At 42.4% G+C, this 20,168-nt stretch overlaps 1 protein-coding gene across 8 annotated transcripts in view; it reads left to right on the top strand.

Moving 5' to 3' along the window:
- The window catches only part of PSD3 (pleckstrin and Sec7 domain containing 3), a 138,773-nt gene that overhangs the window by 81,880 nt on the left and 36,725 nt on the right, over positions 1–20,168 (top strand). For 7 of the 8 annotated variants that reach the window (XR_004305693.1, XR_004305692.1, XM_032441494.1 and 4 more), the window contains 5 exons: positions 3,095–3,288; positions 7,122–7,192; positions 13,329–13,486; positions 14,366–14,510; positions 17,704–17,847. Coding sequence is in view for 6 of the 8 variants with exons in the window: in XM_032441494.1 (XP_032297385.1) it covers positions 3,095–3,288; positions 7,122–7,192; positions 13,329–13,486; positions 14,366–14,510; positions 17,704–17,847 (712 nt within the window). In the remaining 2 variants the exon portion in view is untranslated. Of the gene's footprint in view, positions 1–3,094; positions 3,289–7,121; positions 7,193–13,328; positions 13,487–14,365; positions 14,511–17,703; positions 17,848–18,635; positions 19,092–20,168 lie in introns of those variants that run through there. The other variant, XM_032441495.1, reaches the window with a different exon arrangement.

The following is a 20,168-nucleotide window of genomic DNA, read 5'->3' as shown; positions in this document are numbered from 1 at the left end:
TCTGTATAAGAAAAGTCTGAGAAATCTGGAACTCTTTAGCCTGAAGAAGGTGGAGAAGGGGATCTTGCCAACACTTAAATTATCTGAAGGGCAGGAGTCAGGAAGATGGATACTGTCTCTTTTCAGTGGTGCCCAGCAGCAGGACAAGGTGCAACAGGCACAAACTGGAACACAGGCAGTTCCATATAAATATGTGAAAATTTATTTACTGTGAGGGTGACAGAGCACTGTAACAGACTGCCCATAGAGGTTGTGGAGTCTGTCTCAGGAGATATTTAATACCCACATGGATGAGTTCCTGAGTAACCTACTTTGGAGAACCTGCTTGCAGGGGGTTGTACACACACAGTGATCTCCAGGGGTTCTTTCCAACCCCTACCAGTCTCTGATTTTTGCATCCATTTATCACCTTTTTTGCTGACTAGTATATGCAAGGGTATGTGCTTTTATCAGTTGCCAGTTGACTCCATTCCTGACCAGTCCTATTCTGATTTTTGAGGGTACATGACTAAATACATTACCTGAACTGTTCTACTGCTTAGAAACTCCTCCCAATGCAGCTTTCTTCTTGTGCTTGACCAGTGAAGTAACATGAAACATTTGAAGAAATGAGTCCCAGAGCCTGCTGTTTTATTTCCACTAATATTAGATATCAAGATCAGAGAGACATCGAGGCTAATCATCTGTTCTTCCATTCCCTCATGTCCTCTGTAATGAGTTCCTCTCGCCTGTCTGGTTCCCTTCACTGTACCTCACAGACTGGCTTATGTGTCTTGATCTCCAAACAATCAGAACATCCAGCTCTCAGGTGTGTGATAGGCTTCTGAGTCTCAAAGATGTCCCATTTTCAGTGACAGCTTGAAGGTCCATTTTAAGGCCTGTTCCCTGACCAGTAGTCAGGACAGCAGGTACCATTTTGTCCTTGTCTGCTCCATCTACAATAAAGAATTCCTGCTTATTAGCTGCCCTAGAGATGCTGACTTTGAGAGTACCACTTCAAGCAATAGTGCTATCTAGGATCCCTACTGGTCACAACTCCTATGGTTGCTTGCATAAGAGTGCAGGCACATTCCCACAGGACAGGATGTGTATAGGATAATGTGCTCCCATGGACTCAAAGAAGATACTGCATTCCAAAAAATTGTAAGCCATTTACTGTGGTGGGTCCCTGCTGACAATGAGAAATCCACTTTATCCTTGGCTGAGATCCCAGAATTTGCAAGCAATTATATGTGACAAATCAGCCTGAGTGCTAGTGCCCTAGGGAAGATTTTAGTCTAGATTAGGCACTATGAAGTACACAGAGACTTGTGTTGAGAGAATGTACTCCTGAAAGGGACAGATATAGAAAGTATTTGTCACAGTGGTCTGGCCTTGCCACTGGCTAGTCAGAGCAGTAGGAACAGGAAAGGAAAGGTGGGGACAGCCAAAATTGTCAGGAATTCCTAGATTTTTTAACTTCGGACAGGGCTTCAGCAGAACTCTGCATGAAGAAGTTCTTACTGCTTTGACCAACAGAAAGTTTATTGCATCTCTCTTTGTTCTGGAGTGGCAACACACATATTGATAAGCTAGAAGATGGAAGAACTAGTGCCCCTTGCAGGAGTCTGGTTTTCCAATAAAAGTTTTATTCCCCTTACTGATCAGAAGATTTTCCCATACAACATCATGATTATATATACTGCAGCACCATCTACATCTCCATAACTGAGTCAAATATCTAGGACCTTTTTGTTGCTCTTGGCTGAATATGTAGCACGCGTATCCATACTGCTGATAGAACTTGCCTGTGCCTCTGGATTTGGCTTCTTTGTTGTTATAACAGTCCATTACCCTGGCATCTCTTCAGACTAAATTCCCTAGGAAATCATTTCAGCAAAGGGTTGGGATGTCACAGATGATCGCTGTAGCCTGCAGTGTCTTGGAGGATATGTCTCTCGGTCGTCATTCGTAGATGTGGTTGCAGCATGTCCCAGGAGGAGACTGATGCATGCCTTGGTAATACTTCTTTGATGCAAGACTGCAAACATATGCATGTTTGGAAGTTCTGCTTTGGGTTATGTAGTTTTCCATCTGTGCTAATCATTTGGGTCACTTTCCCCCTCACACAGCTATCACTGCATTCAAGTGTTAATGACTTTTTTTGTCAGACACTGGATTGAGGAGAAACATTGCCACCATATCCTTCAGTTACCATCCTTCAGCCTACTTGATCCACCTTTGTCAGCCAACTGGAAAGAAACGTGCAGGAATTCCAAAGAGTCTGGGCTGCACTGTTATCTGACACTAACAATGATTGCTCCAGATGCACCATCCACCTAGATCCAGTGACCAATTGTTCTCTGAAAACAACATGGACATCCTTTGTTTTCTAAGTTAACTTATCCATTTCGCTCTTGGCTGACAAGCAAGAAGGTGTTCATTATCTGGGCAGTGCTTGTGACTTGCTGAAATAAATTGCCTTGTTATTCCCAAGGGCTGTGTTGAGTACATTGTACTAATAAGTAACATTTTGAGCAGCATTCTGTTTCTAAGATACAGTTAAGGCAGTTCAGCTACTGTAGTTTTTAAGTTGATGTCTTTATGCTAGTCTATGGAGGAAATTAAAGGAAAGAGAGTAGAGCCTGTGTATCATGTGTGAAGTTAAGGAGTAAGCCCTGATGATCTCTGGTAATCTAATTCTCTTCATCTACACATGAATACTTAAAAGAAATCAGAGTTTTTTCAAGAGAACCTTGCAGGCAACTATTTTCTATTTTAGCATTCAGATAAGTGGAAATAAAAATAAGTGAAGCTGTAGGACATAGAGCACTTTTGAAACCCTGCCTTTTGGAAATATAAAAAGGCAAACTTGGTCTTTCTTTAAAATTCAGCTTCTGTAGGCTGTGCTGGTGAAGTTTATGAGCTTTGCTTATAGTGCTGTTGATGCTTTGCTTATAATTTGTCTATATTATAGTGTACATCTGTGTTTCTCTCCAAATAAATTCCCTTATGAAGAGAGGGGTGAGTTTTGACAAGGAGTGTGCAAGAATTACTAAAATGAAACCTTGCTGGTCAGTTGCTCATTCATTCTCCTATTTCATTACTCATTAAGGGATGAAGAAGAGAAAAAAAAACCTCATTCAGATGGTACAGATGAAAAAGATAATGGCAACCAAACGAAGACTGTAAGTCGGATTGGAAACTCTAACAACCCATTCCTGGACATCCCTCATGACCCCAATGCTGCTGTGTATAAAACTGGATTTCTGGCTCGGAAAATCCATGCAGATATGGATGGAAAGAAAAGTAAGTATCCCTCACATGTAAACATCACATCTCTCTTCCTTGTAATCTCTGCACTGTACCACTTCGGATGAGACTGTTTACTTTTCAAGGTGAATGGTGCTGCTTCATTAGGGAAAATTGCAGCAATAACAAACAACACAGCAATTGAATTATCACACTGTTACTATCTGGCCTGGATTTACAATGTTCAGTTCCATTTGCATCAGCTCTAATGCATGTGCCTAATGAGTAATGTGATACAGCAAAGCAGCACGAATCTTTTGTGCTCAAAGAAAATGAATCTCATGGTTTATGGAAGAGAAAACAATTACAAGTGAATTACAGCTATTCACTAGTACTTTTTGGTAATTCTCCTTTTCCTTGTGTGGTATCAGATTGTTTCAAGTCTCCCCTCCCCTCTGCTTCTGTCTTTAAAAAAAAAGTTTTTCATCTCTGCTTGCAAGGTCCTAATAAGTGTTCCCTCCTTCCCCACTCTTGGGTCACATATCTGACAAGTCCAGCAGTGTTTGTTAACAGCAAGAATTATGCCATGCAGTTTCATAAATAATCTTTGTAAATATTCTTTGTAATAATCCTCCTGTGTTCCTTACTTACTTTTAATTAACCTTTTTCTTTCTTGTCCTACTTCCATTCTTGGTGTGCTAATTATCACAGGTCTTTTATTTGCCTTCATATGTTTTGTTGTTTGGATATCTTCAGTTGCTTGCTTTCTACTGACAATCTTAGGAACAGCAGAGGCTACTTAGGACACCTGTACTTTTCCTAGTTATTGTTGAAGATCAGCTACTAATGGCTTATACTGCTGGGGTGAATCCTGAAGAGAAAAGCTGACTTTGTGATAAGTTTTCAGTAAATGCAACTCTCTCTAGTTAAGCTAAGCTGTTTTGCATCTTCATGTTGTGCTAGTGTATTTTAGAAGGTACATTTGGAGGACTCTGTTTTCAACCTGGAGGCTAGTATGGTTAGTACAGCTAAATCCAAGTGGTGGTAGTGTAATCAAACTGACCTCATTCTTTGTGATGAGTGGATGTTCTGAGCAGATTCTTCTCTTGAAAATTTACGTTAATTTAACCTTAATAAATAACTGTATACGGTTGCCATGATTAACTTACTTAATTACAAATACTCAGAATCACTCATTATTCAGCTCATTGAATGTTGGCATTTTTGAGATAATCCTTTAATGAGTAATGTAATTAGGGCTGAGATTTCAGAAGTTCCTGTATACTTTAGAGGTTTGTCTCTCATTGTCATGCAACTCTTAAAAGGTAAATTTCAAAAATTCTAGTTACAAATAAAACAAACTAATTTTTTTACGCTAGTTAGGACTTTTAATATTTCACTTCTTATTGAAGCTACTGCAGGGCAGAGATCAGCATGTATGAGATTACTGATGAGGTGCTGTAACTATGTGCTATACATATTTTCTCAGGAGAGGAGTGCCAAGGGCTAAAACCCTTGGGCTAAAAGCCACTCTAGAGGAGAAGTACACAATAGAGACCAGTGGCTACAAACTGAACTCGATAAAAGACAGTTGTATGGAGGAAGTCCTGGGAAATTACAGACCTGTAAGCCTTACATTTGGGCCTGAGAAGATCACAGAACAGATCCAGAAGCTATATTAAGGCATATGGAAGATGAACAGGGGATCTGTGGCAGCCGGCACAGCTTCACCAATAGCAGATTATGTCTGACCAATCTGGTGTCCTTCTATGATGGAATAACAGCATCAGTGGACAAAGGAAGGGCAACGGATATTATCTTCCTGGACTTCTACTAGGCCACTGGCATGATCCCACATCACATCTTTATCTCTAAATTAGAGAGATAAAGATTTGAAGCGTGGGTAGAGAATTGGTTGGATGATTACAGCCAGAGGGTTGTGGTTAACAGATCTACATCCATGTGATGAGCCAGTCATGAGTGGTGTCCCTCAGGAGTCAGTCTTGGAACTGGTGCTCTTCAACATCTCTATCAATGTCACAGATAGTGGGATCAAGTGCACCCTCAGCACGTTTGCAAACAACATTAATCTGAGTGGTGCAGTTGGATAATACACTGGGAAGGAGTGCCATCCACAGACACTTCTGCAAGCTTGAAAGGTAGGCCCATGTGAAACAAATGAGGTTCAGCAAGGTCAGGTGCAAGGTGCTGCCCTTGGGATGGGGCAGTCTCAGATACATGTACAGACTGGGAGGATTCATAATGAAGAACCCCACGGAGAAGTACTTGAGAGTTTTGGTAGATGAAGAAGCTGTACACGAGCCAGCAGTGTGCACTTGCAGCCCAGAAGGCTGAAAGTAGCCCAGGCTGCATCAACAGACATGTAGCAGCAGAAAGAGGGAGGGAATTGTCCTTCTGTCTTCTGCCCTTGTGATGTCCCATCTGCAGTATAGTGTCCAGGCCTGGGGTTCACAGCACAAGAAGGGTGGGGATCTGTTGGAGCAGTTACAGAGGAGGGCTGCAAAGATGATCAGAGAGCAGTAGCACCTCTCCTGTGAAGAAAGTCCGAGTGAACTGGACTTGTTCAGACTGGAGAAGAGAAGGTTCAAGTACCTAAAGGGAGCTTACAAACAGGAGTGGGAGTGACTTTTTACATGGCCTAATAGTGATGGGATGAGAATGGCTTTCAATTAAAAGGGGAGATTTAGGTTGGATGTTAGGAAAAAATTTTTTTACTCAGAGGGTGAGGCCCTGGCACAGCTGCCCAGAGAAGCTGTGGTGCCCCATCCCTGCAGGTGCTCAAGGCCAGGCTAGATGGGGCCCTGGGCAGCTGAGCTGGTGGGGAGCAACCCTGCCCACAGCACAGGGTTGGAGCTGGGTGGGCTTTAAGGTCCCTTCCAAACCAAGCTATTCTGTGAAATAGAACTTCTGGAGCAAGTGACTAATAACTTTATCACTGCCACTTGGTCAGATCAGAATGAGTCGCTTTTTTGAGGGTGATGCTCTAGTCATGTACAAGCAGTATATGTAATATGTACAAGTGGATGTTGGTCACTGGTGTGTTCTTGGTGGAGAGCGAGCTTCGATGCATGCTTCTGTTCTCTGTCTCTGTGACTGTGCAGCCCATGCCTTCTCTTCCTGTACCACAGCTGAATTTCAGACTGGAGCTTTCATGCTTTCATACTTGATCTCCCTGCAACTCTCCCTCTCTCTCTCTCTCTCTCCCCCTCCCTCTCATTTCCCAACCTTCCCCCTCACCCCCCCTTCTTATATTCTTATTCCTAGGGATTTGTGGGTTGGCTGTGTTGCCTCTGTGATGGTCTTCAGTGTTATTTCAGGTTTCTTGAGAGGCGATTTTTGATTTGGCTCCTCTCTGCTTCCCCTTTGGCTTCCCCAGCAGGAAGAAGGGATGGGACGAAGTAGGCATCAGACCACTCAGTGCCCACTTGGGTGAACAACAGTTGCAAGAAGGAAGGATGCTCTTGGGAGACATTACTTTTTGAGCAATGTCATACTGATTCTGAGCAGTGGCTGCTGACTTGTCTTGACATGGGGAAAGGGCGTTTTCTACTAAAAATATCATCACTATCACAGCTCAGACCTAACAGTATAGGGGCAGTGTCAGTGCTAGAGCAGAAAGACCAGGTCTCTCTGGCCTGCTTTCTGCATTGCTCCTGTTCCCTTCTGATCCAGTCCAGTGCTGTCATCAGGGTAGTTTTATTACTCTACCTCACAGCAGGTATGTGCAGGCGCTGTGCTGAGTTGCATTGTCCTTTGAAAAGGAGAGTACAAAGAAGGTTTAACACAGGACTAATGTAGCTCTCCTGTTGCCTAGACAAAGTGTAAAAATGGATCTGAGTTAAATGGGTTTTCATTTGTTTTCTTTGCAGCTCCCTGGGGAAAGCGAGGCTGGAAAACCTTTTATGCTGTGCTGAAGGGAACAGTCTTGTACTTGCAGAAGGTAGGAGAAATCACTATCTTTTGGAAAGTAATTAAAGGGGGATAAAGCAGCAGGCATCCTCTCCACTCTCACAACCCACATCCAGGTTCCTTTCCCTCTGTCCAGCAGTATTTCTGCTCTCTTTGTGCCCCACCCTGTTTACGCAGACATCAAGATGTGACTTCTTTCACTGCCATCCTCCTCCGTTTTTCAGTTTAAAATTCAGTCTCATTGTTGCTATCCAGATGTGCACCCTGTCAATTCTAGTTTATGCCATCACTGTCACTCATGACTGACAAAACAGCTAGCTTCATGAGCAAAGACAGCATCATCTCTCTGTGTCTTGAACAGATTCCTCTGGGCTGCTTTTAACACTGCAGTTGATATGTATAACTTCACCTCCTATAAGGCTGTCCTCCTTTCCAGTCTTTTCACAGTATACTTTTCTACAGTGACTGCAAGAGCAGCTGCAAAACAGTTTAACAGCAGCTTTATCTTGGTAGGAATCTGCAGCTCCTGCTCCGTAGCAGAATTGGAGGATACCTTTTTTTTTTTTTCTTTTTTTTTTTCCTCCAAATCAGGATAGAAACACTTATTTCTAAAAAAAAAATGTTACTTTCTGCCAGCAAGAAGTCTAAAAAAAGCGTCAGCTCAAACCCTTCAAGTCTTTTGGCGCAAGCTTGATTGTAATACAGCTTTAACTATAAGCTTTTTTAAACTATAACTTCTCTTGGAAAGTGAAATGGAATATATGAGCAAGGACTGACAGAATCACATTTTGTTCGTTTGTAGATTTTGAAGCCTTTATGTCTCCCACAAGTATAATGTTCTTCATATAGGTGATTTCTGTCCAGGTAGCTCTGCACTGTAGAAGTATGCTCTGCTGAAAGTGTTTCTGCATTTCCACATTGCTTTGCACCTGTAAAGAGTGCATGTGCATACTGTTATTTCTTCCTTCTTTGTTCTGGGTTTCTGAAGTTGATGGTTTCTTTGGAGGCAGTGTGGTGTATGGTCTTCAAGAGGAATCAGAATGGTTTTGATTGATTTCTTACAGCGCAGGTTTATGAGGTGTCTGGTCTTTGCTCAGTGCAAAATGGCAGGGCTGAAGCGATGAAGCAGACAGAAAATCTGGAGACAGGAGGAAAGATTTGAGCTAAAAGTTGGATGTTACATGCTCCAAAGCCAGTGTGAGAGACTAGAACCAAGTGTCCTGAACTGCAGCTAAGCCTTCCCTCTGGTTCTTTTGCTGGCAGCAGCTTCAGAATTTATTAAAATTGTCTGTATGGCAGGCTTGCATTTTCACTTTCTTGAGTGAACTGCAGTCAGCTGCTTTGATTTCTGAAATGAGTCATGTTTAGCATTTATCTGAAAAGACTGGATGGTTCCCTAAAAAGTAAGAAGGTTCCTGTCCATAGCGTATGAATTAATTTTTTATTTGATCCTTAAAGGGGATTTAATAAGCTTTCAAGGGGAAGAAGTGGAGGTCCCATCTGTTTTAGAGTCTTAATTGAAAACTTCTGTAAGTATCACTGTAATGTTAGTTAAAAACACCTAGACAGAATTTACAGATGCTGAGGTAGTATGCAGATTTTCTGCAGAAGGTTGCTCTCCCCATTCTCATCCTCCATCTCTTGGTAAGTGTGAGAGTGATTTCACATCTGAAATTCACTGATTTCACTTTTGCAGAACAAATACACTGGTGGAATTCTTGTTCTTAGTTGTTTTTCAGTTGTGTATCTTGCATTTGTCATAGCACTTCAATTCAATGATTACAAGATGGTTACTCTGCAAAGCTGTGCTCTCCCACATAGCCCTGAATCCACTTTTACTGAAGAGCAAGTGACAAGCAAGACTTTTAATTCAGCGCTAGAAAGGTTGACAGAGAGGTCTGATGGAAAGTGACTCACTCCCTAAGTGACGGGGGCAGCTGTGAGCCTCCCGAGGGTGCCTGTGACCCCTGCTCAGCAGCAGCGCCTCATGCAGCATCAGTGAAACATCCTCTGATTTCTCTTCAGCTCCAGAAGGTTCAGGAGGGCTTTGCTCCAGCCCTGAAATAAATCTTGCACTGTTAGGAGCTTGCTGTTGCAGAAGTTGGTAATGACAGGGCTTTAAAATATATGGCTAGACCAAGTTTAGTGATAGTAAGTGTTGATGAATTGTTGCTTCCTTCTGCAACATACTGGGAGACAGAAATGATCCCAATTTTACAAAGTTGAGGATTTTAGAGTGGCTTGATTTCTGTGTAGAAATGCAGAACCATGGTGGTAGTTATGGGCAAAGGATTTCCTTCTCTCTGTTTCCCTTCTCTCCTAATTACGCAGTGCTGCAGGGCAGGATGCATGCCCATATGCATTTACAAGATTTCCCTCTTTCTCATTATCTGTACATCTGCCGAGGAAAAAGCTGTGATGATAGTTCCATTGCATTGAGTGCTATTTAAGCAGAGGAGAGAGAAATCTCACTGTTCTAGATACTGTATGCCCACAAATAAATGAACAGGCCTCTGCACTGTTGCTTTCTGTGCTAATCTGTAACTCAGCTGTTCCCTCAAGACCTTACTCTAATGTAAATATTAATAGTTTGTAACAGCTGTGATTTTCCCAGTGGGTAGCATGATCCCCATTCTCTTCCCATTCTGTTTGCATAGCAGACTAATTCTTCTTATTTTGCTGTCAGAGTCTGTAGATGAGAGTGGTTCCTAAATGGTGGTCATTTGAGATTTACAGGGAAGTTTATCTGGGCAATCTTGTCTCTGTGCCCAATTTTTTTTTTGTTTTTCTTTCTTTTTTTTTCTTTTTTTTTTCTTTTTTTTCTATTGGAACAGCTCCAGTGCTAATTACTGTACTGCATATTGTTTTATTTTTTAATGAGTGATTTGAGAGAGAGAGAGTTTCTGAATTAGCGAGCACAGAGGCCACTGGAGGGGCTCAGTGGAAGCGTTCACAATTAGCCAACTAAACATGCCTGCACAGTATTATATAAAATGAGTAGTTTGACATGTTTGGGCTGTTGGCCCTGACTCTGGACATCCTCAGGCCAAGGCTAATTTCCTGCCCTCTGTTTATAGCAAGAGGAAATTGCAAAGTAGAAGCTTGACAGAATGTCTTTTTGCTAGACTGACATGGGATGTGATGTGTGTACAGAAAAGAGGCTTATAAGGAGAGGGCAGAAAGCTGACCTCACTTCCTTGCTAGAAATTGCACATGAGCAGGTACTGCAGGACACGGACATTCGTGTTTTGACTCTGCTCTGAGGTTTGCAAAATCTTGGTTCTATGATGTGATACTTCATAATCTTGTGGGATTTCAGGTATTTTTATGTTTTTTTTCTCAAATGTATTTCCTTTGTCAAAATTTTTTTAAAAAGAGAAAGGCCATAAGGGTGTAAAGTGATCAGAGACAAAACTTTCTGAAAGGATTCTGCATCTGTTATGTGCAGTCGACCAGAGGTGTCCACCCACAGATGCCTTGGCTGATAAAAAGCTGATTGCCGTAGTTGGGTATATCAGAAGTAGATGCACGAATGTGTGTCCATGTAGAAACTGGGTCAGCAGAATGTAGAAAAATCATTTGTTATGAGTCTGAGAAAGATGAATTCAGTATGTGGTTATATTGTGTGCAGCATTCACAGCAGCTTTCAGTTGATATTGAGGTCACATTTCCTTTCTGGTTCCTTATATATTTCTTGCCACTGATTTGGTCTAACTTTAGTGAGCTGCCTTTCATTTCTGCTCCACCTCCACACTGACGCTTGCACATGTGCTGTCCTTGGTGGCATATGAAATATGGATGTTCCTTTGCCCCTGGCATTGCCTGCCAGCTAAGAAGAGTTGAAGGCCTTAAAGGAAGAATTTTGACAGCACATTCATGTCCCTTCAGCTTTCTCTTAGGCTGGCCAACTACTAGTAGACATTTCTGGTATGCTGATGACTACTTTTGGAGACATGGGCAGGGATCCAGCTGTCAAGGTAGAGTACAACCAGCTGATCCAGTGGGATTAGCAAGGATTATCATGAAATCTCACTGTCAGTAAGGAGGGGTTCTGAGTCAGTATCACTCCTGGGATTGCCCAAATGTGGAGTTGTTCTGGAACAGATTTAGACACCAGAATGAGTTGTGACCATTGGATTCAGCTTACAGAAGGCTGAGAGGAACCAAGCATGGTGGTAGCTGACACTGTCTCAAGGCAGTAATTTGTGGAAAGCCAGAATGTCATGCTTCTGAGGTCTAAGATCATTTCCTGCACTTGATTTTTTTCTCATACCCTGGATAGTGGAGCCAGTCATTTCCTCCAGGAGGACCACCAAAGAAATCAACTTTTCTGCCTTTGAAGTAGTTCCTTCATCATCAAGATAGAGCTGGGCGAGATGTTGGCCAGCCTTGTCTAGTTCTTGCCCTTTGACTAGACACCTTCACAGATTTGCCTTGAAGAAGGAGTAGAGAGTGTCCTGAATGGGAGTAGGCAGAGTACCTCATGATAGGAAAGTCCATCCAGTACTGGCTGGGACTTGGCAGGACCTGTTGCCAGGAGGGGGACGGAGCATTTGCCTTAGCTCACCCGGCTTTAAAAGCTCCTTATGTCATAGGTGATGAGGCTCAAGACTACCCTTTCGACATAAATGCAACAGTTCTCTGCCTTTCTGGTTGTTCTGCCACAACTCTGTGGTGGGTTGTGTGCCCTTGTCTCAACAGTTTGAGCTGTTGATTGTGATGATATTGCTGGTTAGGTGCTTCTTCCCTGGCTTACTGATGAAGTATCTAAACTGCACAGGTTCTGGGCTTACAGTAGCTGGACTAGCCTGGGAGCTGGCAGAATAGAGGGTTGTTTTGCCCTCCCATCTGGGAAATGGTGGTTACCACAGGTGGTGACTGTCATTCCCTGAAACTCATCCTGGAGGGCCCCAGGCAAACCCAGCCTCACTGATGAGAACACAGATGACTTCAGCAGTTGAAGCTTCTGTCTGTATAGCAGCAGATAAACCATGTAAATGAACCCATTAATTCAAAAGGTGCATCTTAAGCAGCTTTTCTCCAGAAGAAGCACCTTGCTGGGTGTTTAAGCTAATGCTGTCCCTTCTGTATGATTTGTGTCCTGTCTGTTGTCTGCTAAACTCCATCTCATAAGTCTTGTGTTCGAGTGAAGGGATCAATAGTTATGATACCTGCAGGGAATTACTTTTCTGCTTGGCAGCCATCATACAAGTTCCCTTGGTAGATGCTTCAGATGACACTGATTTCTGATGAAGTCATACAGGACAGATGTAGAATCAGTTGCTGGCAGCTTTGGGCTCTCCTTGAGACACTTTGTACGAGACTGCTGGTGTATAACTTTTCCTTAAGAAAGCTCCTGGCTTTTCTTATATTCAGAAAGCTATTTGCAGTGGAGTGTGCTTTAAATTGAACTTCTGGCAACACAGTTATTGTGCATTTGCCCAGTTCCTGTTGCTCAGGAGATCAAACACTGCTCCCAGCAGACAAATGCAACACAGAGGAGTTTGACTCACTGTGTTTATTATTTGTTGGGAGTGGTACCATGTTGCAAACCTGAACAATGCTGTGCTTGCCTTTTGCAGACCCTATTCAGAGAAGGTATTCCCTCCTGGGGGTCATACAGCTCTATGCTTCCAAAGAGATTGTATAATGTAGTGTAACTAGAAGCTAGCCTGGTAACCCCAGGGATTCTTTTTTTTTCCCCTTTATTAAAGACTGAAGATAGATACAGATTGAAGAAAATGTGCAAAGGAACTCTGTGATGGTGCTGGATCCATAAGGCTGTTAGTGCATTGGCAGACCTGCCATTGCTAGGTTTTCTCTCTAGCACTCTAGCAAAAGAGAGATTTAAAGAATGTTGCTGTATTTGCTTTGTGGAGGCTGGTAGGGTGACTTCTACACTGTTAAGGACAAGCAAAGCAGTGGAAGTTGAGAACACCAGCAGGAATGACGCTGAGTAGTGAAGGTGGAGAGCTGGCCCTGAAGGATTCCTGAAGTGAAGACTAATAGTCTACTGCTGATTTGGAACTACTTCTCTTCCTTTCAAAGAGACCACATACTTTAATAATGCTTTTCATCACTATGCAACAAGGTTTTTCTTTAGATTAAGGAAAAAGGAATAGCACGTGGAGAAATAAGATGTCACTTTTCCTTGCTAATTTCTGTAGGATGAATACAAGCCAGAAAAGGCTTTGTCGGAGGAAGATCTGAAGAATGCAGTTAGTGTGCATCATGCACTGGCATCCAAGGCAACAGACTATGAAAAGAAACCCAATGTCCTCAAGCTTAAAACAGCAGATTGGAGGGTCCTGCTTTTTCAAGCCCAGTAAGTGCTCTCTTCTGATCTGTGCCAATAGTTGGGGGAAGAAGGCAGTTCTAAAAGAGGGGTAAATTCATGCCTGGACAGGTTAAAGCAGAGGCTTAAAAGGTTCAATCTGTTTATATGATCAGAAATAAGATTAAGCACTGATATTATTAGAGTGCACAAGTAGTTCATGAGAAAGAAATATCAAGTTTTAAGAGGCTTTTTAATCTAACTGAGAAAGGCATAGCAAGATGCAGCAGCTGGAAGCTGAAGCTGCAGGAAATTCAATTTGGAAACAAGACACAAACTTTTAACAGTCAGAGTGATTAATCATTTTAACAGATGACCGAAGGCAGTCTTGGATTCTGTCTCCTGATGTCATCAGGACTTAGCCGGATGTCTTTCTAGAAGATACACTGCGGTTAGAAACAAAGTTAGTACTTAATACAAGAATAATTTGATTAAGTTCTTCAGGCTGTGATATGCAGACAGAACAGATGATCTTCTTTGGACTTCTGGCATTGAAAACTGATGTACAGGTTTTTTTGGTATTAGCCATTTTCTAATGAAATCCACATGGAACCTCCTAGAGATCTTAAGCTGCAGAGCAGATGAGACTTTAGGACGTATGTCTGAATCAGGGCATTGACTGGCTCTGTTTCCTGTTGCACTTGGTTTGGAATAAAAAAAGATGCATGCTAGGTAAGTTATGGACTTATTCATGAGCCAACCTGTGAATGAGGCACCTGAAACTAACCACTCTCAAAAGTCAGAAGACTCAGCAGACTCTAAAACTTGTTCAACTATTCTTACTCTCACTTTGAAAGTGCCAGTGGAAGGGTGGGAAAGAGGGAGAGGAGGCCGAGTGAACAAGCGCTTGATATGTGTCTTTTCTCCCAGGAGCCAAGAAGAAATGCAGACCTGGATCAACAAGATTAACTGTGTGGCAGCTGTCTTTTCTGCACCACCGTTTCCAGCAGCAATTGGCTCCCAGAAGAAGTTCAGTCGCCCACTCCTGCCAGCCACCACAACAAAGCTATCTCAGGTGAGCTGTTGTCTAGAGGGTTGGTAATGGAGATTGTTCTTGACTGGTTGGAGTCTGGAAAGTTGTCCTTAACACTGCTTTGCTCCTGTCAACACTAGTATTTGTAGGAAAAATAGTACATCTGGTAGGACGATAAATCTGTTTCCTCAGTCAAGATTTTAAGTAGACAGAAAGAAGAATTAAATTGGACCAAAGAGGACACTGGAAAAGAGTTTTCCTCCCCAGCCCAAAGAGAAAATTAGAAAACACTACAGAGCACTGCTCCTTATTCCCCTTGTCTAAGCTCAGAGGAACAGTTTGAGACATGGTGCTATCTGGAGACTTTCAACAAGCAAGGGGAATCATGGTTCAGTGACCTGTGGTGGATCGTTATCACAGTTTTTTGAATCCCCATCTCTGGACACAGTCAAGGTCAGGCTGGACAGGGCTCTGAGCCACCTAGTCTTACCTATAGGTAACCTTGTTCATTGCATAATGGTTGGACTAGGTGACCTCTAGAAGTCCTTCCCAACTCAGATGATTCTATGATTCTGTGAAGGAACATACTTGAATATAATTCCTTTATATTTCTGATGAAAAGAGTAGCTAGTGTGACCAGTACCAGATATAGGATTTTCATCCGATGGATATAGTCCTGCAGAAGACATTTCAAATACCATCAAACTGGTGTTATTTTTATGAATGTGTTTATTTCCACCAATTGCAAAGGAAATAAACACTTTATTTCTCTAATATTTTTCCAGGGGTCCTTATCAGCTGAGGGAATTCTTGTTTTCATGTTCATTAACTGTTACATGAACATCCTTGGTCTTCCCATATGTTTATATAAGTTTTACCTTCTGCAACAACCTGTGTCAGGGACTTTCACAGCTCTCATACTTATTGCATGAACAAACATCTCCTGCTTCTTTCAGCCTGGCTGTGCCTGACGCTTGCACCTGTAGCTCTGTGTACTTTGATGTGATACATGCCTGCAATTTCTCCCGCATTGGCAGGAACCCACTACTGACTGCATTAATCAGGTGGCAGAAGGGAGAGATCCCAATCGTTGGTGTATAATTTTATGAGTAAGCTGCTATAACTTTTAAAGTCATCTCCCCGTGCTGGATTGCTTTTTAAATGCGTTTTTGCCATCTTCATAGCCTAGCAACACTCCTTAGAAACCATTATCTCATGATCTGCATTTCTCTAAGGGGGTGTTTTTTATGTCGCCCCTGCTTTTTCCTGCTCTGTGGCAGTAGCCTTTCTTCTTATGATGTGATGACCGACTTTCCATCTTCTATTCTGGGTTAAAGTTTAAATTATGTCTCATACAGGATAATAATAACTTGTCCTTTTGCTCATGCATACTTTTTTATATGTACTATCTGGGGTTTCAATAATTTTCCCCCAGACACAAAAAAAAACATTTTTTTTTTTACTCATTGTTCTGTGTGATTGTTCCATTTAGCACATTGTTTCCCAGTCTCACTGTTTCTGTTTAATCTGGAAAGGGAAAAAATAGAACACGGCCCTGTGGTTTGTGTCTTGAAGAAAGGGAGACACAAAAAGTGGAATAAGATAAGCTGTTTTAGCTAACGGCAGAAGAATGTTAAGTGTTCAAAGCAGATACATTCAAAGACAAGTAGAAACATGTCTGTTTTTATCTGTCAGTATGGAAGAGCTGCCAGCGGGCTGCTTCTTATTTGGCAGACAAAAAAATAGGAATTGTCAAATTCCTCTGGTTGCTGTTTAGGATTCCGTGGGCTGAATCGTGATGCACAGTACTTCTTCAAGGGGCCTCTTCCTGGTCAGGCAGAAGATGCAGTGAGAACCTAACATGGCTGGGGGAGGGAGGATAGACATGACAATTTCCATGCAATCATTTTACTTAGTTTGCTTTCAATGTCTGATCTTAGCCTGGAGGGATGTGACAAAACTGCGTATAATGGTACACCAGCGTAGAAAGGATTTAGTAACTTTGTTTTCCTTTTTATTTTACCTCTGGGGGTGTGAATGTATACACAAATACATCAGAGGGTTGCTGCCCTGAAAATTACAAGCGCTTTTCAAACACCTCCTGTCATCAGAGTAGAGAACCCTCTGCAACAGGATGTCCCTGAGACCAGCAATTTAGCACAAAGAGTGATAGGACACAGAAAGAACAGTGGATTCATGATAGTTACTAACAGCAACAACAATTTCTGGAAACCACTAGGGATCATATGTGAGCTGAAAGGCTTAGTCCTTGGTGTTACTCATAGTGCACTGCACATATGTCTGAGATAGGCTTGAAGCTGCAAGCTGCACATCCACACCAATAGGACACTACTGGCAGCAGTCCTCTCCTCTGAGGCTAGGTAAATGTCTGGTAACTGAGCTAGGTGCTACCTGCTGTTATGACTGACCAGATCATTAAGGTCTGCGCAGTGGTATCTATATTTTGGATTTACCTAAATCAAACATAGTTTTAAATCCAAGCATAGAAATGGCCAGAAGGCCATGCAGCAGGAGCTGGAAACCTTCTGAGCTGAGGGAAGGTTAGCTGACAGATGGACTGGAGGAAGTGAGTGGGCCTGGGATTATGATAAAGGAAATTAGAAAGGAGAGAGTAGCAGCTCCTCACTCTTTCCAACTGCACAGTGGGATAAAAGCTAGTAGCAGCTTAGCAAAATGAGATACCTTTTTAGGAGAGGGCAAATCCTCTTCTTCAGAATGCATTGCATTCTTCTGAACAAATAGAAGCCACGGACTGGAGAGAATTTGGTAGTGTGTAAATGTAAGGAAGGGCTCTGATTCCATGTCCTTTCTGTCCTGGAAAAAACTGCCTTTGTATTGCAAAGACCCTGCCTCAGGTCTCATTCTGCCCTTGGTCTGACGCCATGTAACAGCCTTAATTAATTTGCCAAAAAATATATTAGAGCAGAAGTGTCATGTTGTCAGTAAAGCTCTGCAGCAAGCTGCTTCCGTTGCTCTCAGCAAGGCGAGGGATGACAAGTTTGCTATCCTTCCCAGTGGCATCTGCTCACTGCTGAGTTTTTCTGCAAAGTTGGCCACTTTACTTGGATGCCTTTGAGAATGCTGCTGGGGACAGAGCTTTGGGAAAACAGGTCTGATCAATCTAATTAAGATTAGTAAAGGTTAAGCAAAAATTCTCCTTTACTTACTGAATATTTTAGGTTCTATAATTTATGTGCTTAATATGTTTCTGAAGGATGAACAGCTGAAATCCCATGAAGCTAAGCTGAAGCAGATCTCCACTGAACTTGCTGAACATCGCTCCTATCCTCCTGACAAGAAGCTTAAAGGCAAGGAAGTAGATGATTACAAACTGAAGGACCACTATCTGGAATTTGAGGTAAATGTGGGAAACGTTATTGCCTTTACTTTTTGTGTGTGGATGAAGATGGTCTCATTCTTGTAGTATAATCCTGTATTTCTTCAATTTTCACCTTATTCCAGAAGGTGAATAGGAGGATGCTCTTTCTCAACAAATAAGTAACAACAGTCCCAGAAGTCTGGATGTAGGTCCTCCTTTTGATAAAGACTTCCTGTGACCTTGGCTGCAGGCATAGCTCCTTATCTGTAAAATGGAAAAATGTGACCCTCTCTTCGTGCCCCTTTTATCTTTTTGAAAACATTACAAGCTTTTCAGGCAGGAGCTGTCTCATGGTGTAAAGCCATGTGTTGTCCAGAGTGATGGGACTTTACTGTAGCACTGTGTTGGTGTAATTGCATATGGTGAGTTTGAGATGCGTTTCTGCTGTTTTGTTCAAGGAGTGTGGCTGGCTAGTTTGCTTTTCTACATGCCATATATCTGTAGTGATCTGACCAACAACCAAATGAGGAAGTGGCTGATAAGCAAAATGTACACAAGAGAGACTTCATCATCAACAAAAGTGGACAAAAGTAGAGTCATCTCACACGTAGCATATAATCAAGGAAGTGATTATAGAACAACATAATATGGAAAGCTTTCTTACCCTTCTTTGGCGAGCAGAAGGAATTAGAGTGCTGTTGCAGGGCTATGATCTCCTTGAGACCACAGAGATTCTGTTAGGCCATTTTCAAAGATCTGCTGTTAAGACTTGTGCTTGCAAGCCCTGGTCCTCCTGCAGAATTTTGACCACTTTGTTATCTGCTTAGGAGACAGCACAGCAGGGCCCAAGCAATCCAGGACTTTTCTGGTGTGCGTCAACAACTTGCTAATGCAGTTAATCAAGCAGCAGACAAGCAGAGACGCTTCTCTGGACTTCTTGTCTGAACAGACTAAAACTCAAGCACATGAAAACTGGAGACAACCATTGCAGCAAGTTGCTATGAGATGTGGACTTCATGATACTGTAAGGAGAAGTCAGAGAAAAGAATCAGATCGCAACTGTGAGCTTCAGGCCTGTTCATTGAACTGCTTGGAATAATCCTATAGGATACAGCCCTCAGGGGAAGAGTGCTTCAGGAGAACTGGTCAGTTTTCAGGTATCACCTCTTCCAAGCTCAAGAATGGTCCACACAAATAAGAAGTCAAACAAAGGTGGCAGAGGCCTTTGTGAATGAAGAAGCTGCTCCTGAAAATGAAGCGCGCAGAAGTGGAAGCTGTAGCAAGTAATAGCAGGAATATAGAGATACTGTTCAAGTATCAAGTTTGTTTTGTTGGTTTTAAGGAAGTCAGAACCTATGTGGAGTTGAATTTGGCAAAATGTTGGAAGGTCAAGAAGAAAGAGTTCTATTGGCACCTTAGTGGCAGAATAGCCAGGGAAAGTATGGGTCCTAGTTGGAGCCTATAAGGGAGAAGCAGACCTGGTCACAGTGGGCAGAGAAAGGCCAAAGTAGTCAATATCTTTGCCTAGATCTCTATTGGTAAGACTAGCCTTCATCATTGCAAGTCCCTGAGCCTAGTGAATAAGTCTGGAGCAAGGGGCCCAGGGAGTAAGTCTGGAGCAGGGCATATTTCTGTAGTTAGGAAATGATATAAATTGGATAACACACAAATCCATGGAATCAGATAAGATTCACCCATGAGTGGAGTTCTTAGGGAGGTGAATGATATAACTGGGAGGCCATTCTCAATTACCTCTGAAAAGTCATGGTGACTAGGAGAGGTTCCTGAGGACTGGAGGGAAGTTTATGTCATTCCTATTTCAAGAAGAGCAAGGAGGAAGGCCCAAGAGACTGTGTATGGACTGGCCAGATTCTTCTCCATCCAGGAGGGGCCAGTAGAGTAAATTCTCCAGGATACCCCTTCCAAAAGGACTGAAGACAAGAAAGTGACTGGGTGTAATCAGTTTTTGTTTATAAAGGAGAAATCATGCCTGATCACCAAGATAGCCTTTTAGAATTATACATCTGGCTTGATAGGTGAAGGGAAAGCAGTGGAAATGGTTCGTACTGACTTTAACATAGATGTTGATATTACCTTCCCTAACATCCTTAGACAGTCTGATTAGTAGACTGGGAAAGTTGGCAGTGAGGTAGTTTGGAAGCTGATGGTCAAACAGTTCTGATCAGTGTTGAACACATCACTCAGTTGTGCAGAGTCAAGCCACGCACTTTCTATCTATGGTATGTTTTGGAACTTGTGAAGGCAAAAAGTAGCTTTGTGTTGGGACTCTTGACTAATATTTTCTATTGCTTCTTGAGGCATGGTGAGTATGGATGAAATGTAGGCCATGGTGTCTGATT

Source organism: Coturnix japonica, chromosome Z (genome assembly GCF_001577835.2).
Source record: "Coturnix japonica isolate 7356 chromosome Z, Coturnix japonica 2.1, whole genome shotgun sequence".
NCBI lineage: Eukaryota > Metazoa > Chordata > Aves > Galliformes > Phasianidae > Coturnix > Coturnix japonica.
This window is presented reverse-complemented; position numbering and strand designations above follow the sequence as displayed.